This window comes from Chaetura pelagica, unplaced genomic scaffold (genome assembly GCF_000747805.2).
Source record: "Chaetura pelagica isolate M959 unplaced genomic scaffold, ChaPel_1.0 scaffold433, whole genome shotgun sequence".
Lineage (NCBI taxonomy): Eukaryota > Metazoa > Chordata > Aves > Apodiformes > Apodidae > Chaetura > Chaetura pelagica.
This window is the reverse complement of record NW_009952574.1, coordinates 497,816-510,853: the sequence shown is the minus strand read 5'-3', so window position 1 is coordinate 510,853 and position 13,038 is coordinate 497,816. Positions and strand designations below refer to the sequence as shown.

Here is a 13,038-nt window from a genome sequence, read left to right as displayed (position 1 = left end):
TTGCAGAAGCCCTATGCCTGTCAGATTCCTGGCTGCTCCAAACGCTACACTGACCCCAGCTCCCTGCGCAAACACGTGAAAGCTCATTCAGCCAAAGAACAACAGGTGCGTAAGAAGGTAAGACCCGCTCGGCAAAAAGTGTCCTGTCTCCCTGACACAGTTAGTTTGGATTTACCTTTGGTAAATATATTTTCAATTATGTATTTCAAATATCTTTTAAATCAGAGTTTTTCTGTAATATCGCTAGAAGAAAACTTCAGTTGAGCTAATTTTCCTGTTGGTTTTTAATCACTATTGTTAATGAATACACTTTATAGTTATACTTTCAAGGCTACCACCCTGTAATTTCAGCTTGCCCTGCACGTTCTCTCCAAGCAGTTCTTTCCTGTTCATCTTTCATACATAAGACCAAATTCTGCTGCCCTTCACATAAAATGTCCATGCATTGAGTCCCTGCAATCACCTAGTAAATACATGTTGGCAGATAATCCAAAACACAAATGAAACTAAGACAGGATACTATGGAAATGTCAGGACAGGAGCACTTGTAATAGATGAGGCTGAAGCCCACCCCCCTTCCCACCACATCTGTATTTTAAATGTATTTATAAATCTTTCCAAACCCAGACTGCTAGTTATGTTTTTCACTGCTATTAGATTCAAATAAGTATTTGATTCCTGTGGGCTAAATCCTGAACTCATTATTAAATGGGCATGCTTAGGCACCAGCCCAGGATCAGAGAGTTGTTTGTTCCACATTTGTACACACAGTTTGTAAGAAGATGATTGTCTGTGACAGAACAGACCATGAGCACACTTCAGGCCCAGGAGTGGAGGGCAATGCAAGCCTTAGCAAGCAATTACAATTAGTTCAATAAGCAGCAATGACATCTTCCCCCAGCTGCTTCACCACTGCCAAGAGCATCTCAGATGAGACAGCAAGGCATGTTTAAAGGATGGAGGACAGAGCAGAAATGACAGCCTGGCAAGATAGAGCTAGGGAGCAGCTAATTTGGAAAAATGTCAGAGGTAAGGACTACAAGTATGGAAAGCAAAGAGAGGAGCATGAAGAGAGAACATGCAGTAGCAGAACCCAGGTCATCTTAGTTGCAGAATTTGGGATAAGCCATGGAGGAGTGAGATGGATGTCCAAAAGGCCTAATTTTCCTGCTTGAATATAACTGTGATGAATTAATACTCACTGGTCCTTGTGTCAGCCATGCCCCTTATCTTAAACCTCTTCCCTCCTGCTACTTCTCAGCATGGATTATATCCCCTATTTTTTCAGTTGGTTAGATTCACTAATTTGAACTTATGGTCCCCTTTCCTAGGGCAGTTTTCTGTCCCCCAGTTCTTCCTGGAACCCTCCTCTGTGTCAGATGCACACATCTGAGTAACACTTTCTAGAACATCAGTGTCCAGAGTTGTGCACACTATTTCAGACAGTCAGGAAACGCTCATTACACGTGGAACTTTGTGCCTGGCAATAACACTGTTCATACCTAGCACCCATCCAGGTGTCCACAGAATCAAGTTGTTGTCTCTGCACCCATCAGGTCCAGTCAGAACTCCTACTTAGCCTGCCGGGACTGGAAAGGACCACCTAGTTATCAACCCTAATTTTGTATTATCAGGCCACATGGTTTAACTACAGCTATCTAGAAGGTTCCACACAGTGTGCTGTGCACACTCCTCCCACACCACAGGTCACAAAATTCCCAGTGCTTCCCTAGAACAAAATTTAGGTCTTAATGAGAGTCAGAAAGCCACAGCAGTAATTGGCCACAGACAGGGGTCGACTGTGGCACCAGTGTCTTTTGCAACAGCAAGATCTTTGCAACAGATTTTGTTATATGGAATTCTCAGCTGATTGTGGAAAGCAACCATGCTCCCTATTCCAAAGGAGAGAACCTCCCCCACACCTTTCCTTCCTGTGATTGCTGACATACTTCTTGGGGGAAGGAAGGAGGGAAATATTTTATTTCCTAATACCAAACACGGGTGTAATTTGTTCAGCTCTGAACAGAATGCATTAACATGTTAACATCCTTTACATCTGGAGAAAGGAACAGTCCCCACAGTTACACCCTGTCACCTGCTGAGGCCTATTTCCAGTTCTATGAAGGAAGGTGAGAGAAAAACCTAAATCCAAACATTGCATTAAAGGACAGAAGGTAATTCCTACATAAGCAGCAGAAGGCCTTAAGCACAGAACCAATACGGGACAAATGCAGTACACACAAATGGCAAACTCAAGCTGCTTGGTTGTACCAAGATATCAAATATCCAGGGTTTCCTATCTCTTAGTCTTCCAGCTTGAGGAATGTTCCCCCATTTACATACCCTCCAATAGACTTATTGAGGCTATCTTAAAATAATATTAATTCCTTGCCTCCCACACCTGATTTATTAGACCAATCAAATCTGCACCCCTCCAGTGGTCTGAAATCATCTTCAGATTCCCTATCTTGTTTATCCATGATAACTTTATGAATACTTGATCCTCTGTCTCTTTTCCTTGCATCTGAAAAAGCAGCAGATTTAAAATGCCTTTTAATCAGGCTCTCTCAAAAGGCACCAAGGCAAATCTGACTCTTAAATAAATAACAGCCCCTACCCCCAAAATATTTCACTTGAACTTATTCTAGGAAAAAAACCAAACCCTTTCACAACTGAGTAAATCTCAGTGTCTGACAGTCTAGTTTGGAATAAAAAGGGAAAAGACTGATCACACTCACTTGCTCATTTTTGGTTATAACTCTGCAAAGGCAGTTGTCTGTTGGTATCAGCTTCCCAGGAGTTCTGAATAGAAATGACTTAGCCAAGGAAGAAAAATCAACAGGCTGCTCTGCCCTCCTGTCCTGATTGAGCTATGCTACCAAAATGTGCCATCTCTGATAGAAAATAAAATGCCCTGAGCTTAAACTGACATCAAAGGAATCCTGAGTATTTGGTTCATAGCCTAGAAGATGACTGTGGTGGTAATATTTGGTTGTTCTGAAAGGCTTTACAAGAGCAAAAGAGGAGAAAGTTAGCTGTTAATTTAGTAGTAGTTTAATTGGCTGCAGATGGACTGTGTGATCCAAATGTTAGATGTTTATCTTGAACCAACAAATGGCTGTACAGCAGAATTCCAAATAGGTTTGCCTGCACCTTTTATTTGGAATAACCAAACCCAGGGGAGATTGGTATGCAAAGCTTTAAATGTAAAGACAATGACTATGGGTTAATGGCTATAGAATAGGATGGCTGCTTGTGTAATGTGAGCACCATATTATGACAAAAGCTTGGCAACATCAGCGTGTTTGAAAGAGAATTAGAAATGCTTTTCTTTCTTAATTCTCCTCTCCTGCTGTTTTTAATATGATCGACATTGTGGTTTTCAAGAGTTTGCTTCAGACACTTTTGCCAGAGCTTTAATTTACGTGGAGAACAGCTGACATATTGGTGAGACCTCTTACATGTTCCTGACAGCCTATTATTCCACCAGATCTAATCTGATAAGCACAAATGCTTTTCTTCCCCTATCAAATGTCTTTCCAAGTGTCACAGCTACAAGGTGATGCAATCCTTTTGCCACAGAACCTCAGAAACTACAGAAGGTCTGAAAAGATGCAGTAAAATTACTCAGGAAGGTTTGAAGAAACACAGGATACATTATTTTCTGAAGCAAACTTTTGTTAATTTAAGACTAGCACATGTAACTTGTGTGCTTCAAAAAAGCAAAATAATCTCTAAAGAACCAAGTAATAAATACATGCTTAATGACACCTAAGAATGACATTTTGTTCCTTCCTTCTATACATAATCTTTAAGCAAAGAGACATACGAATTTAAATGGAAGTAATTTAATAAAATGTTTGTTTTATCCTCCTCTTGTAGCTAAATTCATGTACTGATATCGAACAGGATGTACTAAGTGAATGCTTAGCTATACAACAGCTCCACACATCTTCACAACACATTTTGGATGGGAAATGTGGTAGATCTGTAGGTCATCATGATTTAATTACAGGTAAGAACATTTCTAATAAGTATGATGCTAAATGTGACATACAATACAGGAATTAAAACAGAAAAGCTTATTGGTCTGATTTGCCACTGTGGAAGATGAAAAAAAACACAAACCAACCCCAGCCAATAATTTCATGAGTTGGTCTGACTTTTTTTTTTTTTCAGAGGTAGTCAGACAAAGAGCTCCTATTAATTTCATGTGGAGGGGGCATTTTTTTGAAAATCAGCCTCTGTGCTTGTGTCCTCTTTTTAAAAGTTTGCCTTGGCTCCAGGAGAATGCAGGTGCATGAGCTTTGCTGAAGCCCAACGAGCACTGCAGCAAAGACAAAGGCACAGGGCAAGAGGGTTCTCCAGCTCTTCAGGAGCCACAGAGAAGCTGATGAGGGTGTCTGTTACCATGCACTGTGTGATTATAACAAATATCATATGGTCATGGATGAATGGAGCAAAAGCTTGAATTTCAAATATCTAAGATTGTTTTAATTATATTTTCTAGTATTTAATCTTTCTTTCATTCTTTCTTTTCTGTCCTTTCTTTCCTGTGGTTTGAACAAGAGCTGGCCCCTTTGGGGGACCTTAGACTATTCCTATACCTTTTATAGGAAGAAAAAAAGATCCTTCATTCACTTCTGAAAATAAGATCTAGATTCACAGCTTTTGAACCTCAGCAGAGGATCCTGAATCAGGCATGGAACAATCTCAGGTTCTTTGTTTAGGCAGCAGAGAGAAAGTGGAGCTCTGAGAGGTCATCAGTGTAACTGCAGCCTCCCTCATCCTGTGAGGCACCCAGATCCCTCCTCTGATTGTAGAGTTTAGAGCAGGGAACCTTCCACTTGGCCGTTCTCACTCTCAAATCTCTTTCTGTCCATGTAACTATTTAGCCTTTTTTCTAATTCACATATTTATTCTTGGCTTCAGCAACATCACATATCAGTAAGCTACAAAGCCTTTTTGAAAAAGTACTTGCCTTGATTAACTTTGCATGTGCAACTTTCAGATAATGTTCAATGAGAATAATATGCACATAGATTCTTACTTGGTCTGCTTTGGTGGAACCTGCTTTTGAAGAGCAATTCTTGTTATTGCCTTTGAAATTCCTCTAACTCTGTAATGCCCATTCTGGGATAGGACAATCAATACTATGCACAAAATTCCAGATTATGCCATTCACTGGATTTATAGGCCATCATTGTCTCATTTTCTTGTGTTATTCTCTGTCATGTCCCATATACATCCCAATAGCTGACTCATTTTTTAATGGCAGCTGCATATTAGGAATGGGATGGATATATAGCAACATAAAACATTATTCCTTATATCTAATATGAATCTCCAATCTTTTATTTTAAAACCATTATCCTGTGTCCTATCTTTACAGACCCTGCTAAGAAATCTGTCCCCATCTTATAAGTCTGTCCCCAACTTCCTTTACATATTGAAAAGTCACTAAAAAGTCTCCCTGGGGCCTTCTCTTCTCCAGGCTGAACAACATCAGCTCTCTCAGCCTTTCCTCATTGGAGGAAGTCTTTGGACTACAGAGCAGAGCCAAGTGACACAAAAAGGCAGGGCTTCCATTTTTTAAGACTTTATTTCCAAACTTAGTCAATATTAGAAAACGTTACGTGCTATTAAAATCCAAAATTATTCATAAAATGATGAAGATTAGATCTTAATTAATCTGTTTTGATTTAGGATGCACTTTATCCCCTTTCAGTTCCACTGTGGAGAAGCTTGACTTCGTATTAGTAAAAATGTTTTAAATTGATTAAGTAACTGAGTTTGAGCTTTCCAGACAAACTTCTTTCTGTTGAGGCTTAGAAAAATCCAATGGTAAACTGGGATTAGAAAACAAAAATGCCTGGTGCTTGTTCCCCTGCACCAAAGGAAGAGCTGTTGCATTTTATTGATAAATTTTGCTTTGTAAGAGCAAAGTAATACATGGCTAAATATTACTTAGGCAAGTAATTTTAAAACAAAAAAGTAGATCCTGCTTGGTATCTCCTGTTCTTCTTTCTAGTTCAAGTTGTACTGTGATGTTGGACTGTAACCAGTGAACAGAGTAGAAAGGGAAATAACCCATCATTCTAGCACTGTTCCTGTGGGAGTGTGGGGTGCTCTATATGTGGCTCCACGAAAAGTGGCAGAAAGCTGGAGGGACTTGAGGGGATTATTTCCATTCTCAGTCTGCATCCCTACCCTCTAAGATCTGTGAGCTCATGGCCTCTGCTCTCCACCCTTGTCTGTGTGGTGTAGCTGAAGCTTGGCTTGGCCTCTCTTTTCCAGGCAGGACAGGAAAGGCCAGTGACATTTCCCTCAGAACAGGCTGCACTTCAGAAGTAGCCTTGGATTTCAAGTGAGAAACAATAGAACAGGGAAAGTTATTACGTTATTACCTTACAGATAAACAGACCATCCCTAAGCTCCCAGTGTCATTTCTGAGAACCTCTTGTGAAATTAAGGATTTTATCTGTCAATAATACTGGCTTCCTCTGATACGATTTCTTTGCTGATTATATCAATCCATCACCAGGATGCTGCAAAAAACCTAGTAAATCTTCCCTGATCCATCCATTGGGTCACCCCATATGAGACCCCATCACATGCACAGCATGAAAAAATGCAGGGAAAATAAATCAAGATTTGAAAGACTGTTTTACAGTGAAATAGCAGTTGCTTCATACTATGTGCAGTACAATTCCACAGGCAAAACTGTTCCTCTGTCATTATGTAAGGAATATAAGCTGATCCTCACAGAACTGAAGCTTAAGGACACTCCTACTGCCACTCATAGCATGCAACTCAGTTCAAAAAGGACAGGGAACTGCTCGAAAGAGTCCAGCGCAGAGCTATGAAGATGATTAAGGGAGTGGAACATCTCCCTTATGAGGAAAGGCTGAGGGAGCTGGGTCTCTTTAGCTTGGAGAAAAGGAGACTGAGGGGTGACCTCATCAATGTTTACAAATATGTAAGGGGTGAGTGTCACGGGGACGGAGTCAGGCTTTTCTCAGTGATGACCAGTGATAGGACAAGGGGTAATGGGTGTAAATTGGAGCATAGGAGGTTCAAGGTGAATATCCGAAAAAAATTTTTTACTGTAAGAGTGACAGAGCACTGGAACAGACTGCCCAGGGAGGTTGTGGAGTCTCCCTCACTGGAGACATTCAAAACCCACCTGGATGAGTTCCTGTGTGATGTACTCTAGGTGACCCTGCTCTGGCAGGGGGGTTGGACTAGATGATCTCTCGAGGTCCCTTCCAGCCCCTAAGATTCTATGATTCTATGATTCAATGATTGCACGGCTGCTCTTTCAGAGAAGCAGGGATAATAGAACAGTTGTAGAGAAATCAGCTCTAATACTCTCTATAGTATATATATGGGTAAATGCAGTATATGATGTTCTCTTGATTCCACTTGAAAATATGAAAATGTTCATGGTTTGGGTTTTTGTTTTGAGTTTGGAGGTCTTTTTCCCTTTTTCTTTTTTTTTTTTTTTCTTCAGAGAAACCACATTATTAATGTGCAGAGCTCTGGGCTTTAGGGATCACTTGGATTCCTGGAGAATTTCAGTTTTGTCTTTCTCCAACTTAAAGCACATTTTAAATATGTCAGGGATGAAAGCCAATCACAGGAAAAAAAATGAAATATTAAAAAAGCTCCCATTCCTTGTGTCCAACTTCAAAGCAGGTTTGTGCTTAGGGCTGAGTAAAACAGTGAGCAAAAGAATGTTTTGCAGTCAGAGGAACCCATTGTTTGCTTAGACCTTCCTCCTTTTTCCCTCCTCATAACTAAGCTGCTTCTTGGCTGCGCACATTCAACCCTAGCTGTGCCCTCCCTGCAAAGGAAGTGTCTCTATGTAGGCAATTCCACTCTGGGCATGTCTTTTTACTGTTTTTCTGGTCTCAGCATAAAGCTGGGGTAAAGAAAAGCTGCTAGGCACAGACGCTCAGAGAACTGATGTGGCAACAGATGTTAAGGTTAAAGGCTAAGCCATTTAAAATATTGATTGATGACATACAGTTACAAGCTAAGATGGTCAACACCTGAAGAGGCCCAAGGTGCACAGTCCCAAAGTGGGTTGCACTTACAACAGCTCCAAAGGCTTCTGTGTGACTGCAGGTACTCAGAATATTACAGCCCACTGCTGGAAAAAGGGAGGAAAAACTGTAAAAGAAGTTAAATTTTAGAACTATTGAAAATTATACTGAGTCTGGAATCATGACTGCTCGTCCCCGCTTTGACTTCTTCTATTGTAGAAGTTTTCCTGAGAAAAGGGAGTCACACAGCAAAGACCCTATTTCTGTCCCCTCAAGCAACTGTTCCTTTCTGTTCCCCTTGTATCAGCAGATACCTCCTTCTTCCCTGAACAAGGCAGTTCCATGCCACTGCCAATATTTCCTTCTAAAAGCACCATCTTTGGGCTTAACACCCATTAGGTAGCCATGGAATCAGTGACAGCAGCTCCAGACTTTTGAGCGTCTTAAGTCTGGAAGAAATATACACATCTCAAAAGTTTTTACAGTCAAAGTGATTCCAGTAGCAGCATAAGTGGTTGACAGCACTGAGTGCCTAGCAGAGTGCACCCTGCACAGAGCCTGTGACCAAAGAAAGTTCTGTCCCCCTGAAGGAAGTCAAGTTAATTTTCTGTTGGATAGTGCCCTTGTTTTGCACTGTTTAAGATAAATAACTTTTAACTTTAATAAGTACCAATTTGGTTCTTAGTGACTCAACAGAAGTGACTAATGTCTCACTGCAGGCTCCCATGGAATCTCGTAGTAAATCCCATCTTCCATTGTGTGTGCCACATGGCCCTCAAAGAGCTCTTAATTACAGGCAGACACCCCATGCAAGTGAAGCAAGTGAACAACAGGCTCCGTTCTTTGTCTGCCTTGGCTTGTGTTTTGGCTTTCTCACTATCCAGAAGCTTCAAGGGCAGATGCAGCTCTCATCCAAAGGCTGGGCTGTGCAGTCTCCAAACCTCACCACCACCTTGCAGCTCCCCCATTCCTCCCACTTGCCCTGTGTCTGGACACATTTGGGCTCTGGGTTTCATCTCAATTCCTTAGGAACCAAGGCTTGTGTAAGCATTTTGCTCACCTCTGTCCATGTGTGTCAGTCTCCTTTCTCACAGTAGTCTTCAAAAACCCATTAGCCAAGCTCAACCACAGGTGGCAGAGGCCTCAGAGGCAAGTTTCTCTGCCTTCTGACAAGCTTCATGAGCACTGCAGAGGGGAAGGGAGGTGGGGAAGGTGAGGGCAAGAGACACCATGTGTCAAACTGAGCAGGAGTGAGGGAGTTGTGGTAAATAAAGATAGAGGAGGAGGAGGTCACTGAGGAATGAACCCTACAAGCCATATACATGGTCATAGCAGGGACCTGTTCCAGAGAAGGTGTGATCAGTAAGTCAAGAGATGGATAAGCTCAGAGTAGACAGAAGAAGCCAAACATTATCTAGGAGAGGAGGTCCACAGCTAGACAACTCTTTAAGCCCAATGGTAGGTAATGAGTGTCCTGCCTAGTAGTTCCACAGATGGGCAAACTCCTCTGCATACTGGTTGGGTATGACAAATATTTGGGATGACAGGGATTCCGGTTTAATTTGGTTTTCTAATAGGATGTGTTTGAGGGCATAGGATCATGCAGGAATTTGCTCTTGGATATATGGATGTGTAGGGTGGTTTTGTTAACATCTTTCTTATCTAGAGGGGTGTGCTGATTGTAGGTGCTCTCCTGCTCTTTGTCATCCACCTCAAGCAAAGAACTGAACTATCCTCAGTACCTGAGACAGTAACGAAGGAGCCAGGAGAGACCTCTTAAACATTCATAAACTGTTCAGTGGTGGGATTGAAAGATCAAACATTTGAGTGTGTTTACTCACCACCACACTGCTAAAACTGCCTTTCAAGGGTTTCTAGCTTTTGGGTGAGTTACTGACAGGGACTAGTAATAGTCTGCCAGCCTTAGAGAGCTCTTTAGGTTCCCAGGCTGTGCTGCTGATACACCTGAACTGCGTGGTGTAGGAAATACAGCTGAAGTGTGAAATGACACTGTAGAGTCAAGGTCAAATTGGTATTTGGCTCATCTTCCAAGCCTGATCATGAATGTATGAACAGTAAGGATTTGGGGGAAATGTAAACTATTGTGTTATCAAATGGACTGAAGCCACCAGTAGAAAAAATTACATTTTCACCATGCAGCATCCTATTTACTGACTTCCTGTTATCAGAAGAGGCTTTGACAAGTAAATCCTACCATCACCTGGGAACATCTGACTTCTTAAAGCCCCTTCTGTCTGGCTTTCAGTGCAGAAAACAATTGGTTTCACTAGCTGGTTGACAAATGTTCTGTCTAGCAGGATACAGAGATGATGTGGTTCAGTTTTGTTGCTTTAGATCTGTCAACAGCTGAGGACTCATTGTTCATGAGAGGTTTTTGACTCATCTGAAGTCCCTGACAAAGGTGGCTGGAATCTTGCCTTAGTGGTTCTGTTCTTCAGTCACACAGAAATGGATGTTGACATTGAGCCATTGCTTTTCCACCCAAAGGGCTGTCACACATTCCCTACAGCTTGATTTTCATGTTGCCCTTGTTCCATGTCACTGCGAGGGTTTGGGAGGAGCACCACACAGAACCCTGTCAGTGAATGGGACAGAGCCAAGCTTAGCTGACACACAGCTCTGTCTTCCTGAATGAGGAAGGATGAATGCTACAGGAGGAGAGAAGGCAAAGAAAACCAGGCCTCAGGGGGGGTGTGGGGTCTTCTGTGCTGTATAGCTGGACACTGGGAACTGGCAGACTTCATTTGCTCCCCACAGCTTTCAGCATACTATGTGCGTGGCTGCTCTGGTCCTCTGTGTGCAGATTCCCTGGTAAGCATGCCCTGGTGGGCCAGAACTCTGGGAGATGTGTAGCAGGCAAACTTTAGGAAGAGGAGGAAGAGGGCAGAGACGCTGAGAAAGGGACTAGACTTTTCCAATAGCTGCACCTACTAGCAGCCATCCCTCTTTTCCCCCTGCCAAAGGGTGGTGTTTGTAACACCAGACAGCCAGTACTTCTGCTGCCTCCCCTTATCAGACACCTGCCCACCATGCAGCCTTCTCACCAGAAGTCAGTGTCAAGGCCCTAAGCCCAGACTGCCTTAGTGCATGACTTACTCTTTAGAAGGGAGACTATATAGGAAAAAAAAACAACCCTACTCCTAGCATCATAATCCAAGAGTCCTGGACAAAGCTTCCTTAACAAAGTATGTGCTTGAGGGTATGAGAGACACTTGGCTATTGCTGCCTGCCTGCCGTGGTAGAGGAGAGTAGCCAAAGTCCTCCAAAAAATGGAACATCCACACTCCTTCAGTATCTCTGTGTACTTGTAAATCTATTGTTTTCATGTTCTCATTAAAAATTTCTCCTCGCTTTTCTCTGCATTTCATGTATTGGGGTTTCATTTGCATCAATATGTGGTATTTTAAATGGTCCAGGATGTCCAGGAATAGACTAATTGAAAGTAAAATTAAAATGTTTGAAATGAGCAACGACATGGGCTGCTGTGTGTCTTGGGGTTGGATGGGGGATAGGGAAGGAGCTGAGGATTTTCAAGCACTTGTCTGGGGAAGGAGCTGGGGATTTTCAAGTAATTATTTGGATGCTTCTTTCCTTACTTTAGTTTGCAAAATGGTGTGTGTCCACAGGCATGTACAGTGGCTCCAGCTCTAACCACAACGGTCCCTCACCAGGTATGTTGCCGCCTCCTCACGACATCCCTTCAAGACACCATCCACTTGACTCCACCCTCTCCAGTCCACATCACCACCAGTCGCCGTTGGAGAGTGCCAGGGAAGGGTGAGTGTGTGAAACATGCTTGGCCTCTGTCTGCCTTGATAATGAATGATTAATTGTTTATTTTACTTCGCGATGATGCTGTTCAAATGGAAAACAGTGGCCCAACCTAAGCAATTTTGCTTGTTTTAGAATCTTAGAACAATTTAGTTTGAAGGGACCTTAGAAGCTTGTGTCGTCCATCCCCTGTGCTAAGCAGGACAAACTTTGACATTACTATCTAGTTGCTCAGGGCCTTTGCTTTCAACAAAACATGCTGAGATTTGTTTTCTTCATAACATGCAATTGCAGTTAGTTTATTTTTTTAATTCTTCCTTGCTGACTTCTTGTAGGCTTGGATAAGTGCAGAGAACTTTTCTCAGCTTAAAAACCCAAACTGTGACTCACTGAGGAACAGGGCAGTCTTTGCCTTAGTAAGACTGACTTTAGTGTCAGAGCAGCAAGCTTGCTCACTTCCTTGCTCTCTGTAAGCTTTTCTGTAATCATCCCTCAGCAGCAGGCACTCACCAGGAAGATCCTAATCAGGGAAGAGTGTATTATCTCACTGATGTATGCATCACACTGCTGTAGCCTGGATCACATTGCATTACTACAGTATCTGCTCTTTCTAAAGCACTGTTTGCTCAAGGATCTTATAACATCTTCTCAACAGTAAAGAATCTCTGTAAGCCACAAAATTCTGCTCTAATCTTTTTGCTCAGATTTATTTTTTTTTTTTGTGCCTAGACTCATCAAACTTACAGTTCTTCTTCCCAACACTTTGGACAGGGAAGGATCTGTGATTTTGCTTTACTGATGAAAACCTGGGACACAGAGAGATTAAGAGATTTTTTTATTATTTTTTTTTTTGCTAAAAATATGTTTGGGTTCTTCAGCAAATACAGCAATTGAACATACAGTTTTTCCATCCCAGTCCAGTGACTGACCCATCTCTTCTTTTTTATGGGAAAAGGAAAGCCCAGAAAGTTTTGAATTGAGTGCTTTAAGCAAAGGGCAGAAGGTGACAGAGTGCATGTGCTGTGGGAAGGGCACAGCAAGGAAAATTATACCTGGCGTAGCTGAAGAATAATCTGTTTGAGGAAATTCAATTAGGAACAAATTAGTCCTTTTTTAAAAAAATATATATTGGGGAATGAGAGCTGTAGCAAGGTTAGCTTCTGTACCCAGTTCCTCTTACAGCCATCTCTTCTGAGAT

General features: G+C 42.0%; 1 protein-coding gene across 1 annotated transcript in view; it reads left to right on the top strand.

Annotated features, from left to right (window-relative positions):
* Window positions 1-13,038, top strand: part of GLIS1 (GLIS family zinc finger 1) — a 104,765-nt gene that overhangs the window by 70,526 nt on the left and 21,201 nt on the right. The window contains exons 4-6 of the mRNA XM_009993562.1: window positions 7-117; window positions 3,883-4,015; window positions 11,696-11,846. Coding sequence (XP_009991864.1) covers window positions 7-117; window positions 3,883-4,015; window positions 11,696-11,846 — 395 coding nt within the window. The remainder of the gene's footprint in view (window positions 1-6; window positions 118-3,882; window positions 4,016-11,695; window positions 11,847-13,038) is intronic.